General features: G+C 53.2%; 1 protein-coding gene across 1 annotated transcript; it reads left to right on the forward strand.

The window, feature by feature from the left end:
• The first annotated feature begins 684 nt into the window (after positions 1 to 684).
• On the forward strand, positions 685 to 7890 carry DES (desmin). Its single transcript, XM_004376345.1, has 9 exons — positions 685 to 1309; positions 2362 to 2422; positions 2546 to 2641; positions 2785 to 2946; positions 3119 to 3244; positions 3675 to 3895; positions 5554 to 5597; positions 7350 to 7432; positions 7595 to 7890. The coding sequence occupies exons 1-9, from the start codon at positions 732 to 734 to the stop codon at positions 7634 to 7636; spliced, it is 1413 nt and encodes a 470-aa protein (XP_004376402.1). The 5' UTR covers positions 685 to 731; the 3' UTR covers positions 7637 to 7890.
• Positions 7891 to 15513: the final 7623 nt, after the last annotated feature.

Below are 15513 nucleotides of genomic sequence, written 5' to 3' on the forward strand. Positions count from 1 at the left end.
TGTGTGTGTGTGTGTCTGTGTGTGTGTGTGTATGGACATAAGTGGGCAGGCAGGGCCGAGGTTCCTATTAGGCTCTGGAGGAGCATTGCTCTCTGCTGGCCCAGCACCCTCCCACCCTCCCTGCCTAGAGACCCCTGAACACCCGGCCTTGCTGGTAAACCCCTGTTCTTTGCGTGAGCCCTCCCAAACCTCTGCAACTTCCTACGAGTCTTTAGAAATAAGGTAGTCTGGGGCCTTTCTTGGCAACAGGCCTTGTCCGTTCAGGAAATGACCCAAAGTCTGTCCTTGGAGCAAAAATAGGACCCTCAAACTAAATGGAAGACTCCACCCAGGGTTCTACCCTAATCACCCCCAGGACAAGGCAGGCACCCGAGGGCTGACAGGGGCCCCCCTGGCGCTTCCAGGCCAGGCTGCGCTGGTGAGGCGCTGGCAGGCAGGCCTGCCCACCTTCGGCCCTCCTAGGTGGATGGGCCTCTCGCGCACACCCCTCACAGGCCCCCCACCAGCCAGCCAGCTAGGGGCTCAGGCCCCTGCGGGGGAGCTGGCCTCCCCGCCCCCACGGCCAGCGGCCGCCCTTTCCTGGCAGGACAGCGGGATCCTGCAGCTGTCAGGGGAGGGGCGCGGGGGCTGATGTCAGGAGGGATACAAATAGTGCGGACGGCCGGGGGCCCTGTCTCCCCTCGCCGCAGCCACTCTCAGGCCGCCACCCAGCCTCACAGCCCGCCGCCACCATGAGCCAGGCCTACTCATCCAGCCAGCGCTCGTCTTCCTACCGCCGCACCTTCGGCGGCGGGCCGGCGTTCCCGCTCGGCTCCCCGCTGACCTCGCCGGTGTTCCCGCGCGCGGGCTTCGGCACCAAGGGCTCCTCGAGCTCGGTGACGTCGCGCGTCTACCAGGTGTCGCGCACGTCGGGCGGGACTGGGGGGCTGGGGGCGCTACGGGCCAGCCGGGTGGGCGCGAGCCGCGGGTCCTCCTCCTATGGCGCGGGCGAGCTGCTGGACTTCTCGCTGGCCGACGCCGTCAACCAAGAGTTCCTGACCACGCGCACCAACGAGAAGGTGGAGCTGCAAGAGCTCAACGACCGCTTTGCCAACTACATCGAGAAGGTACGCTTCCTGGAGCAACAGAACGCAGCGCTTGCAGCGGAGGTGAACCGGCTCAAGGGCCGCGAACCTACGCGCGTGGCGGAGCTCTACGAGGAGGAGCTGCGCGAGCTCCGGCGCCAGGTGGAGGTGCTCACCAACCAGCGCGCGCGCGTCGATGTCGAGCGCGACAACCTCCTCGACGACCTGCAGCGGATCAAGGCCAAGTGAGAGGGCAGGGCGCCGGAGGCCGAACCGGGAGGGAGGGGCTCAGCTGTCAGCACCCACTGTCTCCCAGGCCCTGGGGCTCCTTTCCTGCCCCATGCAGAGAACACCACCCACCTGTGTCCCCCAGGAGGAGATGGACTCCAGGTCTCTCCCCTATGCTCCCACCCTGCAAAGGAGGAGTTTTCTTGGGGAGATCATGGGGTGGACGTGGGAGACTTTGTGAGCCTGGGTGCCCTGTGAGTAGCCCCTTGAACAAGAATCTGAAGGTGCCAGGATGATGTTGATGGGGTCAGGCAGAGACCTGGATAAGGGCTGGAGGAGGCACAATGCAGTGCTGAGGGAGAGGGGAGGTGACAGGAGGCAGGGAACTCCAGGTTAAGCTGGGCAGGGCAGCTGCTGCCCTTGGAAGTGTAGAAGGTGGGGAATCCAAGCAGGAGCTCCTAGCTCATCTGTGATGGGGCCCTGGGGAGGGAGGTAGAGGGGAGCCTGGCCCCTGTGTTTGGCTGAGGCTGTGCCATTTCACAAGGTGCATGGGATAAGCTAGAGGAGGAGGGGGAAGTGGGTGGGGGGCTATAGCTGAAAGAAGGCTTGGGAAGACTGGAGAGGTAGGCCCCACCAGGGTCCAGGACAAAAAGGGAGCAAGTATGGAGCAGGTACTCAGGGCACTGCCTCTGACAAGCTAGCGGAATCACGCTCTAGCCTCCCAGGTCACAAATACTAATTGAGCACCTACATGCGCCAGCCAGGGGCTGGGAACCAGGAACACAGAGATGGATAAAATAGACACAGTTCCTAACCCCAGGGAGGTCACAGTCTGGAGCGGACATAGACTTCAAGGGTGTGGCCCCAGGGCAGAGATTGGGCCACTCCCTCACCCTCCCTGGGTGGGGCAGCACCACTACCACTGTCCTTCTGAGCCTCTCGTCTCTGCCCAGCAGCCAGGCCTCCTCCCCCTATCCTGAGCCTGCTCTCTGGGCAGCCCACAGCCAGTCCTCTCCCCTACCCTCATTATCCCCACTGACTGTCTGACCTGTCTGTCTGTCCCCACCAGGCTGCAGGAGGAGATCCAGCTGAAAGAAGAAGCAGAGAACAATTTGGCTGCCTTCAGAGCGGTGAGCTCTCTTCACGCCCTCTCCCATGCCAGCCTGCCCCCTGTGTCCCTCCCTGTGTGGTCCTATCTCCCTTCACCCTGCCTGGGTGATCAGTGACCCTGCCCCTCTCTTGACCTCTCCCAGGATGTGGATGCAGCCACTCTAGCTCGCATTGACCTGGAGCGCAGAATCGAGTCTCTCAATGAGGAGATAGCATTCCTCAAGAAAGTGCACGAAGAGGTATGCCCTCGGCCCTCTGCCCCAATTCCTTGGGCAACAGGGGAGGCAGGTGGGAAGTGGGAGTAGTGCTGGGCTCTGGGCAGGTCAGTGTGAGGGTGCTGGTGGGGCCTGGTGGGGGACTGAATCCCAGCCATACCCTGCAGGAGATCCGTGAGCTACAGGCCCAGCTTCAGGAGCAGCAGGTCCAGGTGGAGATGGACATGTCCAAGCCAGACCTCACTGCTGCCCTCAGGGACATCCGGGCTCAGTATGAGACCATTGCAGCCAAGAACATCTCTGAAGCTGAGGAGTGGTACAAGTCAAAGGTAGGTGGCCTGGCCCAGGGACTCTGGCACCTCTGTGCTCCTCCATCCTAGTTTGGAGGTGCTGCCACTGGCTCTATCTGTGGGGAGGAAGGTAGGCCTGGAGCCTCCACACTCCCTGCCCCTATGTGCCCCTGTGTCCTCATCATCTCAGTTCCCCTCTCTCTGCTCTTAGGTGTCCGACCTGACCCAGGCAGCCAACAAGAACAACGACGCACTGCGCCAGGCCAAGCAGGAGATGATGGAGTACCGACACCAGATCCAGTCGTACACCTGCGAGATTGACGCCCTCAAGGGCACTGTGAGTCCCCGCCCACCTTGCCCGGCCCAACCCCTTCCTGCCGGCAGCTCCTGCCCTATCTTTCTGTGACCTTGGGCCCATCACTACTGTCTCTGAGCCCCTATCTCCTCAAGTCTATAACAACAGCGGCTAACACAGATGGGTGGATTCCCAATTGGGCTGTAAGGAATCAGAGGGTTCCTGAGGGCATCTCCCTGTGTTGGGGAGGGGACTCTGAATATAGACGCTCTCCTTTATCTGTTTTATTCTCTGAACTTCCATGTAAGACTTCATTTGAGCTCAGGGTTCCCTGGCTGAAAGGGATTTGATGACTCCTGGACCTGAACACCTTGAGGTGCACCAAACCCTGAGGCTGCATCTCTCCATCCTGAGCCCCTGTGTCCTCCTCCCTGGACAGCCTGTCCTTGACCCGGGCCCCTCTCTACTGTAGAACGATTCCCTGATGAGGCAGATGCGGGAGCTAGAGGACCGCTTTGCCAGCGAGGCCAGCGGCTATCAGGACAACATCGCTCGGCTGGAGGAGGAGATCCGACATCTCAAGGATGAGATGGCCCGCCATCTGCGCGAGTACCAGGACCTGCTCAATGTCAAGATGGCTCTGGATGTGGAGATCGCCACCTACCGGAAGCTGCTGGAGGGCGAGGAGAGCCGGTGAGGGGCCAGGCAGGGGCAGGGGTGGGGTCCTGGGCGTGCTGGGGAGCCCATTCCTGCTCTAGGGGACTCAGGACCACTTCCACAAGATCTGGGAACAAATTTCTACAAGAGGCCACTGATCCACTAATTGCAGAGAATTAGCCAGGGCCACCTGGGCAAAAAGGGAATTAATTAATAGTTTTTATAAAAAGAGAAATGTGAGAATTCCCTCTTCCACCTTCAAAATTAAGAACCACTGGCATAAAACCATATATGGCAACCAGTAATAAGACATTACTGCCAGTCAAGGGAGAGATGAGAGCAGAGTGAAAAGGGAAAAGGGAGGGGGCAGATAGAGACAGAGGGAGGGGCAGGAAGCCTTGTACGTGGATGGGCTAAGAGCGGGGGTGAAGAGACTTGTGCACTGAGGGCACACACACAAACACATATGCACACACACTCATAGGAAAAGACATACAACGACATGCTTGGGGCAGTTCACCTCTAGACACTGAAAACAGAATACAACCCGAAAGGGACACAAGGGAACTTTCCGGGGTGATAGGAATGTTCTCTGTCTTGACTGGAGTGGTAGTCACATGACATAGAAATTTATCAAAACTCATTGAAATGTACACTAAAGATCTGCATTTCACTGTATATAAATTTAACCTCAATTTAAAACAGGTCAAAAAAACCTGTACCTGTTGCTGTCGAGTCGATTCTGACTCATAGCGACCCTATACGACAGAGTAGAACTGCCCTATAGCGTTTCTGAGGAGCGCCTGGTGGATTCAAACTAGCGACCTTTTGGTTTGCAGCCATAGCTGTTAACCACTGCGCCACCAGGGTTTCCAAAACAGGTCAGGTACTCCGAAAAATGGTGCCCATTGATACTTCTAAAATGATACTATTTGAGGTGAAAAAAAATCAGCAGACCTGTTTACACACAGACTCACACGTAAAGGGAGATTTCATATTTTGTAGAGTAACATCTGTGTATGATGGCCTTTTAAGGTGCTTTTTCGTAGCACTAGGCATAAATGAGGAGTCCCTGGGTGATGCAAACAGGATAACATGCTTGGCTGCTAATCGAAAGGTTGGAGGTTTGAGTCCACCCAGAGGCACCTTGGAAGAAAGGTTTGGTGATCTACTTCTGAAAAATCAGCCATTGAAAACCCTATGAGCACGCACTCTGACATACTTGGGGTCGCCATGAGTCGGAATTGATTTGACGACAACTGGGTTTTTGTAGGCATAAACGGGGGTATCAGCTCCTGGAACTTGCCTTCACTTGGGTGGGCCAGAGGTTCCCAGTCTGGCTGGAGGATGGGCATCACAGTGGATGTCACCCACAGCTGCTATTGATACATCTTGCAAGGCTAAGAGCAAGAAGGAAATCCTGGTGAACTGGAGGGTGCAGTGGAGTTGGGGGTCCTGGCGTCATGCCAGCAGGTCAGAGATGGAATGTGTGATCTTTGCAGAAGGGACAGTTCTCAGGACAGCTGGAGTTGACCTTTGACCCTATCCTCCCAGCAGTGTTGGCAATGGGAGTGTTGGGACTGGGACAACTGAGGATGGTGTTTAGGGAAAACCAGGGAGAGCCGTGATGGGTGGTCACAGGGAGAGATGGGAGAGTCCCTAACCCTTTCAGGGCTTTGTCTCTCCCCTTTCAGGATCAGCCTCCCTATCCAGACCTTCTCTGCCCTCAACTTCCGAGGTGAGTGTGTGCTGGGAGCGCAAGGCCGGGGTGACAGGGAGGAATTCAGCATAGGCACTGCCCAAGGCCAGCCAAGAGGGGAGGAGGGAACCATGGGGTTGGGGGGAGGGGAACAGGGTGGGGCCTGGGGGAGAGAATAGGGGCCTCTGTGGGTGGGGGAGGGATAATACGTAAATGTCTCAACTACATATAATAAGCAATATGTAGAGGCAGATGAGGTCCCTGGGTGGTGCAAACTATTTGCATTTGACTGCTAACCTAAAGGTTGGCAGTTTGAATCCACTTAGCAGGACCGGAGAAGAAAGGCCTGGTGATCTGCTTCCATTAAGTTTGCAGCCAACTAAACCCTATGGAGCAGTTCTGTTCTTTAACACATGGGGTCATCATGAGTCAGAATCAACTGGACGGCAACTAACAACAAAGGCAGATGAGGCACCTGCTAACAGAGAGCTCTTACTTTATGTTCATTTTCCACGTCCCTGCGCCTTCTGGGAGTATTGGGCATCAGGAAACAGCCCTTGTTATGCATCCCAAATCCCAAAGGCACTGGGTGTCCTTGGGGGCCTGGCAGCAGGAGCATCTAGAATCCCTTTCCCTGGGCTGGGAGGCACCCCTACTCACTGTCTGTTGGCATGTTGCCAACTGTCCCCCATCCCCCCGGCTGCTTGTTGAACACCTTCAGTTTGATGGAACAAGATGTTGGATGCACGTTTTAAAAAATGAAGCCAAACCTTAGCAAAGCCAAAGAATGAGTTCCTAGGGCATTTTGCCACTTCTGACATTAGTAATATGCAGATCGAGTGGCTTTCCAACCCCAGAGAACAGAAAAACACTCTATAATGATACATTAGGAAAGGCAAGCCAGAGTCCTTGGCAGCTTTGCCTTTCCTAGATCAAACCTTTTATATCTTCGATGTTCATTTCCATCAGGAAAAAATACATGCTGTGCTCTGCCGAGCTACAACGTTCATCACAGGCTCATTGCTCGCTAAGGAGACTCATAAACACCAAACTCATAATACCCAAGACCTAAATTTGACCCTTCCTATGAAACTTAGAATCTCTCTTTTCAGTTAGTAGTTTATACCGACACAAAATGTGAGTCTTCCTTTTAAAACTGCTTCGTGCTTTTTCATACCAACAGCTCTGTGGCCTTGATAGGGGTAACAACAGCATTGTTACCCCCTCACAGATGAGGAAACTAAGGCACCGAGGAGCAAGTGGCTGGCCATTGGCACAGCAAATCACTGACTGACTCCTGGTCGTCTCTTCCATTAAAACATCAAGTTGCTCATCTTGAGTCTTCAGGGGGTTGGGTACTCTGAGATTCTCCAAAAGAGTATCTTGAGACTGAGCTTTGTGGCCCCTGACAGTCTTGGGGAGGAGAGTCCTGGGTTCAAAGGCAGGCAGGGCTCCCCTGGAGCACAGAGGTGGAGAGGGCTCCAGGAGGCATGAGGCTGTGAATGAACCAGCCTGCACCTGGAGCAAATCTGTTGGCTCCTGAGCACATCTCAACCATGAGACTGGCCCCAGGTCTGCAAAGCCATCTGCTGGGCGTAGGCTCAGAGACAGGTATTAAAGTCTAGTTGAAGAAGTAACAGGCCCATCTTGAGGTGGGTGGAAGGTGGCCTGAGCTGTGCCAGATGAGACCAGGGATGGACTCACAGCCCCCAGGCACAATCGGGACTGGGTGGGCAGAGCTGGGGCCTCCTGGGACTCAGTCAGGCTGAGAGTTCGGTGGATCTGTTCCAGAAACAAGTCCTGAGCAAAGGGGCCCTGAGGTCCATACCAAGAAGACAGTGATGATCAAGACTATTGAGACCAGGGATGGAGAGGTGAGTGTCTGTCTTGTCCCCTTACCCTTTGTAGGGGTATGGGGTGCCTCTAGGGGGATTGTCAGCTAGGTGCCTTCCCCCACCCTGGGGGCCCTGCTGCTATGGGCTGAGGGCAGCACAGGGCTGGAAGCTCCAGGACTAGACTGGCTTCTCTTCCTCCAGGTCGTCAGTGAGGCCACACAGCAGCAACACGAGGTGCTGTAAAGCCAGCGACCCCTCTGTCACCAGAGACCACCCTTGCCTATCCTCACTGCCTCCTGAAGCCAGCCTTCTCCCATCCTAGGATGCCACACCCAGCCACAGCCCTCCCTTCACAGCCTCCGATCCCTCCTCACCCATCCCCCCATGGTCCCCACAGGGAACAAGGCCCCGACTCTGCCCAGCCACAGGGCATGCCCCAGCCACCTCTGCTGACCCCAGCCATTCGAGTCCTGGACGTTGGAGTGAGTGAGCCTGGCCGCACTCCTTCCCGCCCCTCGGGGTGGGGTGGCGGCCCAGCTCCAGTTAGTGTCCTGGGCCAGGTCAGGATGGAGCTGAGGCGAGTGGTGACCCTGCCTGCCCCCTGCCCCCATGACCTCAGGCTCTAGCCTCTGGCTTTGGAAAGGGCTCCTGAGCGGTTATTGGGACACCCCAGGGTCAGAATTGAGCCCTGTGGACCCTTGCCTGTCCCAACCTGGGGGTAGGGGTGGCCTCCTCAGGAAGCCACGCAGGTAACCAAGAGGACTAGACCCCTTGGAGACTGGGGAGTTGAAACTGTCCCTGTGGTCCCTTTCCCTTCCCCCTTCCCACCCTTGCCCAGAGTGGGCTTAGAAAGCAGGGCCTGCAAGAGGGACCCCCCGAAGGTGCTGGATGTGGGAGCAGGAGATACAGAAGGAGAGAAGGTGGGTGAGATGCTGGAGAGGAGAAGAGAGAGAAGAGAGAGGCAGAGAGGTCTCTGGCAGTGGGAGGGTCCTGCTGCCCGTGCCTGCCCCTCCCCCACTGCCGGGCTCTGGACAGAAACAATAAAAAGAGAAGCACAAGCCTAGCACGCCCCCTGCTGTCTTGACTGCCGAGTCTCCTGTGGGGCCCCAGGGCCCTAAGAGACACCCCAAGGATGGACTGTGCGCTCCTCTCCTACCCAGCCAGGCTGTCCCCAAGGTCTCACACCCTCCTACTCCCAGAGCCCCCAACCTTGCTGTATGTGTGTAACACATGGGAGGCAGGGTATCTCTGGGTGGGAGGGATTTTGTCAGGGAACCACAAACACCTCCTGTTAGGCCCCAATTCCTGGCTGCTGCCCCTGCCCACCTTCCCATCAGTAGTGCCCAGGGACACCACCTGCTCCCTGTTAGAAGGACACCACTGCTCCCCACAGACTGACTCTGAAGTAGGACTCCCCCACTCCCTTCCCAAAGAAGCTTACAGCCTCCATCCATTAAAACTGCCTTGAGCACCATTTTGCCCAAAGGCCAATTTAGGAAAAATAACGTTAGGAAAAATGGAGAGATCTATCTTGTTCTTGGTTAAGAAGGCTCACCCTCTAAAGATGCCAATTCTTTCTGCTTAAATCTATCATTTCAATGCAATGTAAACTCATTAAAATACCAATGGGAAACTTGGGGAGGATTTGAAAACAATACTAGTTTGTCTGAGAGGATGGTGTAGGACATATTAAAAAAAAAAAAAAAAGAAATCATAGACATTAAGATAGACGTGGTTAAGATCTCAGGCTGCTAACCAAAAGGTTGGCAGTTCGAATCCACCAGGCGCTCCTTGGAAACCATATGGGGCAGTTCTACTCTGTCCTATAGGGTTGCTATGAGTCGGAATCGACTCATCGGCAATGTGTTCGTTTTAATCTATGATAATTAAAATAGATTTGTTAATGAAGAGGAAAAATCCAAACATTAATGGAATAAAATAGACCCAAATACAGATGGGACTCTAGTATATATTACAGGAGGCATTTCAAATCTACGGGGACACTTTCTCAATGTATAGCTTGGGGCAACTGAGTAGCCATAGGAGGAGGGAAAGGTGAATACTGTATCTCCTTTCACTCTTTCCAAAAGATAAATTCCAGATAGATCAAAGATTTAGGAAGCTTGATGGATCCATGTAAGCCTCAACCTTCAAGCTTCTCCTCACAGATTCTGAAGGAGGTAGGAAGAGGGTAGAGATCACAAAGATAATAAACTCGGACAGTCTATCGGTGAAATAAACCTAATGAAATTTTAGTCTTAAGGTCCCTAGTCTGACGATCCAAACTGAATTTTTCAGAAACTTCCAAAAGACCTCAGCTCTGTCAGTGTCTCAGTGTCTCGTCTTTCTCCCCTTTTATGTAGCCCTTGGTCAGAAGTTGCCCCTCCTCTCAGTTGTGTACATTCCTCCCTCTAAGAAGTCTCCTTCTCCAAGCTGTTCTTCACCTCTGCCCTGGAAGGAGCCGGAGGTCCCACCCCAGGTCCCCACCCTCTGCCACCAATGACTCGTGGTCATTTCTTTCCCCTCAGTGTCCCAGTGGGGTGAAGCCTGCAGGCCCCAGTCAACCTGCAGAGAAACTCCAACAGCCCTCACAAGAAATGAAACCAGAAGCAGGATTTCCAGTGTCTTCACGTTAGGAGGACTGCGTGAGGGGCTTCTTCTGTCCCCTCTTATCCTTGAGCCTGTTAGGGTCCCTGTGGTGTGAGTTAGCCTCTCCGTGAGGGAAGCACCTGGGTGGGGCTGGGCCCAGGAGCGTAAGAGGTGGTGTGTGTGTGTGAGAGAGAGTAGTTTCTGGAGCCTATTGGCTCCTCCTTTCCCCTGAGTCAGTTAAATGCACTCATCTCCCCCAGAAAGGATAAAAGGACACACAGGTCAGGGAAGGCTTTGGAGGAAGCCCCACCCTCCAGAAAAGCTTAGGTCACTAAGCTGGAAAGAGTGTAGGGATCTTCAACTCTCAGAATCAGACCTCCGAAGTGACCCCAGACAATGACTCTGGAGCTGCAGAAATCCCCTCCCAGGCTCGCCCCCAGCATCCTTGACAAGCAGTCACCAAGCTCTGCATGCGTGTGTTTCCGGTGTCCGAGAACTCACTACTTCCACGGTGGGCCCTTCCAGCTGGGGACAGCTCTGACAGTTAGAAAGCCCTTCCTCCTCCAGCACGCATGTGTCCCTTGTGACTCTCACCACTTGTCCTCAGAGAAGATAAAAGACCCAGACCTATCCTGTGACCTTCCTGGGGAAGCATTCTCTGAGCAGAGCCTCCCTGGGACTAGAAATTCTGCTTCTAAGCACTCTGCTTTGTCCGTCGCCTTGGAAGCTGGGCTTACTAGGAATCTAGGGAGGTGGATGTGGAGCCCTAACACAACAGACAGAAGCCAAACAAAGATCTGGGTCTCATGTGGTCACACACGTAAAAACAGACCATCCATGCCCCCAGCCCCCCATGCATGCATGCATCCTCTCCATGGCCAAATTTCTCCCTGTTCCACAGGACACTCTGGTGTCCTCTCCTCAAGACTGAACATCAGGAAAAAGGTGGCTCAAAGAGGGTTGACCCACTTCCCACTGGCTCCAAGGGACTAGGCGCAGACCAGCTCAGACCCCAACTGAGTGGGTGGAGCAGTAAGGAATGTGGAAGTAGAAGTGCCCCTAAGCCAGAAACTGAGGGCTCAGAGGGCACTTTCCAAGCCTGTCGGTCCACTCTGGCTCTCCTGTATCCCCTGCCCCTTGGAACAATTCCTCCTTTGTTCCTCCCATTCTATTTCTTCTTACCACAAGCTTGTCCAGGACATATATGCAAATAACACATTAATGACCATTGATTGGACACCTCAAATGTCAGCCACCCAAAGGCAGGGGGTTTTATTTCTTTTGTTCACTACTCTACCCCTGGTGCCTGAAAAAGTGCCTGGTTTTTAGCTGTTCTTAGGTGCCTGGTACATAATAAAGGAAAAAAAAAAAAAAAACCCTTTACTGTCGTGTTGATTTTGACTCATGGTGAACCCTTGCATTTCAGAGTAGAACTGCACTCCACACAGTTTTCAACAGCTGTAGTATTATGGAAGTAGATTGCTAGGACTTTCTTCTTTGGCACCATTGGGTAGATTTGAACCGACAACCTTTTGGTTAGTAGCCGAGAGCAAACCATTTGTGCCATACAGGACTTCGATACATAGTAGGTGCTCATTAAATATTTAAAGAATTAAATATTTATTGAATGAATACGCACTAGGCTACTTTTACTTACTTTTCTCTAAATTTAATATTCATGAGGTAGGGTTGATGGCTCCCACTACATTCATTGCTTCAAGAAACATTTAGTGAGCTCCTACCATGTGCCAGCCACGGCAAATCCATGTGACTCAGAGGAACCTTCCCACAGCCCAGGGAGGTGGGGTGGCCTGCTCAGGTCACATAGCATGTCTATGGCAGAGGAGGACCAAGCCCCAGGCTCCTTGGCCTCTGGAACCTAGATCTCTTTCCATGACACCACAGGCTTGTGATCGAAAGGCAAGGAGGCTGGCAGCACACACACCCAGACCAGTGCCAGGCCGCAGGGCACTGTGGGGCCTAGGCTGAGTGACAGACAGAGCCCTGTAGCCAGCCACCCTGAGTGACAGGCCAGGGCCCACTGGTTTCTGGCTGTTGCAGCTGGTACAGGCTCCTCCAGAAGGGGGTGCCAGCAGCTCGCACTGGCCTGTGCCCTCCGTGGGAGGTCCGCAGCCCCCTGCGTGCACATCAGTGAATGCCCCAGTATGGATGTTATTCAGAGCAGGAGATGTTCCAGGCTCTGTGCCAGGCCCTTTTAAATTGTTAATATTCATTTTAATATTTAAAAATATAATAATTTAATGCCATCACAACAACGTAAGTCAGATCATGTAACTCCTCTGCTCAAAACCTTCTGACATGACTTCCCATTTCACTCGGAATAAAAGCACCATGGCCTACAAAATGTTAGGTGACCTGGCCCCTGCTAACTGGCTGGCCTCATCTCCCACCATTCTTCCCCTGACTCCTACTAGCCTCCATGAATTTCTGGCTCTTCTTGAAGCCCACAGGACATACTCCCACCAGCTCTCCTCCAGACGTGTGATTTGCTTTTTTCTTCCTCAACCCTTCAAGGCTGGCTCAAATGCTCCCAGGATGGTCAGCTCCAGCCAACTTACTTAAAAGTGCAGCCCATCACCACACTCCCACACCCTTTATTCTGTTTGATTTTTCTCCATAGCGCTTATTACCTTCTAGCGGTCTTTGTTGCGTTCCTTATTTATTTATAATTGTTTGTCTCCCTTCTAGAATGTGAGCAGCATGGAGACAGGGATCCTTGTCTGTTTTGTTCACTGCTGTATCCCTAGTGCCTAGAACAGTGCCAGGCACACAGAAGGAACTCAAAATTGTTTGTTGAATGAATGAATAAACCCTAAGTAGGTTTCCCACATTTGACAGATGAGAAAACTGAGGCTTAGAGATGTTAAGTGACTTGCCCAAGATCACAGTTCATTTATTCAACCAGCCAGCATTTACAGCAACTGCTGCTTCTCAGGTCAATTGTTAGTGCTTGGTGGCTTTGGGTCATTAGTTTTTTAAAAAGCAGTGTTTCTTTGCTCTTGATGCCGCATCTGCTTGCAATGCCTTCTCCTACATTTTCACCTGTTAAAATTCATTTCATCACTAGTGGTTGCCAGGGGTTGGTGGAGGGGAGTATGGTTGACTACAAAGGGGATACATAGGCGAATGTTTAGGGTGATGGAACTGTTACATATGGTACTGGGGTAGTGGATACATGACTCTATGCATTTATCCAAACCCGGAGAACTGTGTATCACAAAGAGCGAGCTTTAATGTATGCAGACTACAGGACAATTCAATCCGTTCCTTAAAGATCTGATTCCTATGGACATAGTTCAGTGTTTAAATAGTTTCTTCTGTGCCTTCTCCATACACACACGCACTTTGACTTCTCTGAGACTGAGGGTGGGGAATGAAGAGGCAAGATTAAGAGTGCCCGCCCTTCTCTATCTCCGAATGACTCATGGTCCCTCCTTTGGCTCCTCTCAGTACTTCCCAGCTCCTGGCCCTGAACATCATCCCTCCGGGCTCAAGGTCAGGCCTGGGTCTTTCATCTGGACTTTCAAATTTTGTTATTCTGAGATAATTGTAGATTCACATGCAATTGTAAGAAATAATACAGAAAGAGCCTGTGTACCCTTCACCCACTTTCCCCCAATGGTAACATTTTGCATAACTATAGTACAATACCACAACCAGGAAATGGACATTGACATAGGCCCCCACCTTGTTCAGATTTCACCAGGTTTACACGCACTCATTAGTATGTGTGCACGTGCATTTAGTTCTATGCAATTCTATCACGTGTGTAGATTCATGTAAGCACCACTGCGGTCATGTTACAGAACAGTTCCATCACAAAGATCTCACCTGGACTTTTAAAACTGGTAACGTTCTATCTTAATGTTCCTCAGAGTGCAACCCTCAGGTGCATCAGAGTCAGTTGGGCTGCTTGTTAAATGTGCAGATTCCTGGACCCTCCCTGTTTTTCCTCCTCTCCCCCAACGAACCAGCATCTATGGGGTGGGGCCTGGGAATCCATACTTTTTACGGGTACCATGCTTTGAGAATCACTGGTCTAATTGGCCTCCAACTCTCTCACCTCCAGTCTACCCATCACACTGTGGCCAGCAGAGAGTCGTCTAAAACACAGCTACAATCACGTTATTCTTCTGTTTAAAACACTATGGTGGTGCCCACTGCCTTCAGGGTAGAGACAAGGCAAGAAAAGCCCTGTGGGTCAGGCCCCACCTCCCTTTCCTCTATTTACCCTACCACAAACCGAATCAATTCCTGTAGAATTGATTCGGACTCATGATGACCCCATGTGTGTCAGAGTAGAACTATGCTCCTTAAGGTTTTCAACAGCTGATTTTTTGCGAAGTAGATTACCAGGCCTTTCTTCCTAGGCACCTCTTGGTGGACTAGAACCTCCAACCTTTCAGTTAGCAGCCAAGTGCATTAACCATTGGCACCACCCACGGACTCCTCACCCCACCACAAACATACACACACACACAAAGCTCAAACTAGTTGCCATCAAGTTGATTCCGACTCACGGTGATCCCATGTGTATCAGAGCAGAACTGTGCATAGGGTTTTCAACGGCTGTGAACTTCCAGAAGTAGGAAGTTGATCGCCAGGCCTTTCTTCCGCGGCATCTCTGGGTGGATTCCACCACTAACCTTTCAGCTAGTAGCCAGGCGCTTAACCATTTGCGCCTGTAATTCAATTACTCCAAACTCCTCTGATTCTCAGAATGCATCATGCTCTGATTTTCTTTATGCTATTTCCTCTACCTTCCACTCTTCTCAGCCTGTTGAAACCCTATTCATTCACTCATTTTTACAGATGAGAACATGGAGGTTGAGAAAGGTTAAGGTGTCAGCCAGCAAGTACGGGCAGGACCAGCTGGAGCCGGAATCCACCTGAATCCCGACTCCTGGTCTTACTGTTCACCAAGCTGTCAGTCATGGAGGCCAGGGGGAGGCCCTCTTCCCAAACTGTCTGCTCACCTCCATGTGGGCTTGCCTCCCAACTTGCTTCCCTGGCTCCTTGCCCACCCTATTCACCTACCTACCTCTTCCTCTCCCCAGCTTATGAGGCTGGGAATCAGGGCCCTAAGAGGAGGGAGGAAGGAAAATAGGATTGGGTCCTGGGGGTAACGCGACTCCCCGAGTGGGTCGGCGGTGCCAGGTGAACCACGGGGGGAGGGGGCCTGGTAAAAGACCCCAGTGACGCGTGTAAGCCGGGGCGGGCGATGGGGGCTCCTGGAGGGAGGGAAGGAGCAGAGTGGAGTCCAAGTCCCCTCCTCTGCTGCCCCCTCCCTCCACAGCTCCTCGAAACCCGAGCCGGGGGGCCTAAAAATAGCCCCCGAGGCGCAACCACCGGCCGCCCTGGTGACCTTCTGGGTAGCACAGGCCGAAGGCGGGCGGGCGGCAGGAAGGCAGGGCGCCGGCCCCCCAGGACTCATCTTTCAGGGCACCATCCACCGGGTGCCCCCGTGGCCGCCAGGTTCCAGCGTCCCCACAGCCCAACTCGCAGAAGCC

Source organism: Trichechus manatus, unplaced genomic scaffold (genome assembly GCF_000243295.1).
Source record: "Trichechus manatus latirostris isolate Lorelei unplaced genomic scaffold, TriManLat1.0 scaffold00041, whole genome shotgun sequence".
NCBI lineage: Eukaryota > Metazoa > Chordata > Mammalia > Sirenia > Trichechidae > Trichechus > Trichechus manatus.

Coding starts and splice junctions, on each gene's coding strand:
- DES (XM_004376345.1), top strand. CDS start 732: ATGAGCCAGGCCTACTCATCCAGCCAGCGCTCGTCTTCCTACCGCCGC. Junction 2,423..2,545: donor ATTTGGCTGCCTTCAGAGCG/GTGAGCTCTCTT, acceptor GACCTCTCCCAG/GATGTGGATGCAGCCACTCT. Junction 2,642..2,784: donor TCAAGAAAGTGCACGAAGAG/GTATGCCCTCGG, acceptor CATACCCTGCAG/GAGATCCGTGAGCTACAGGC.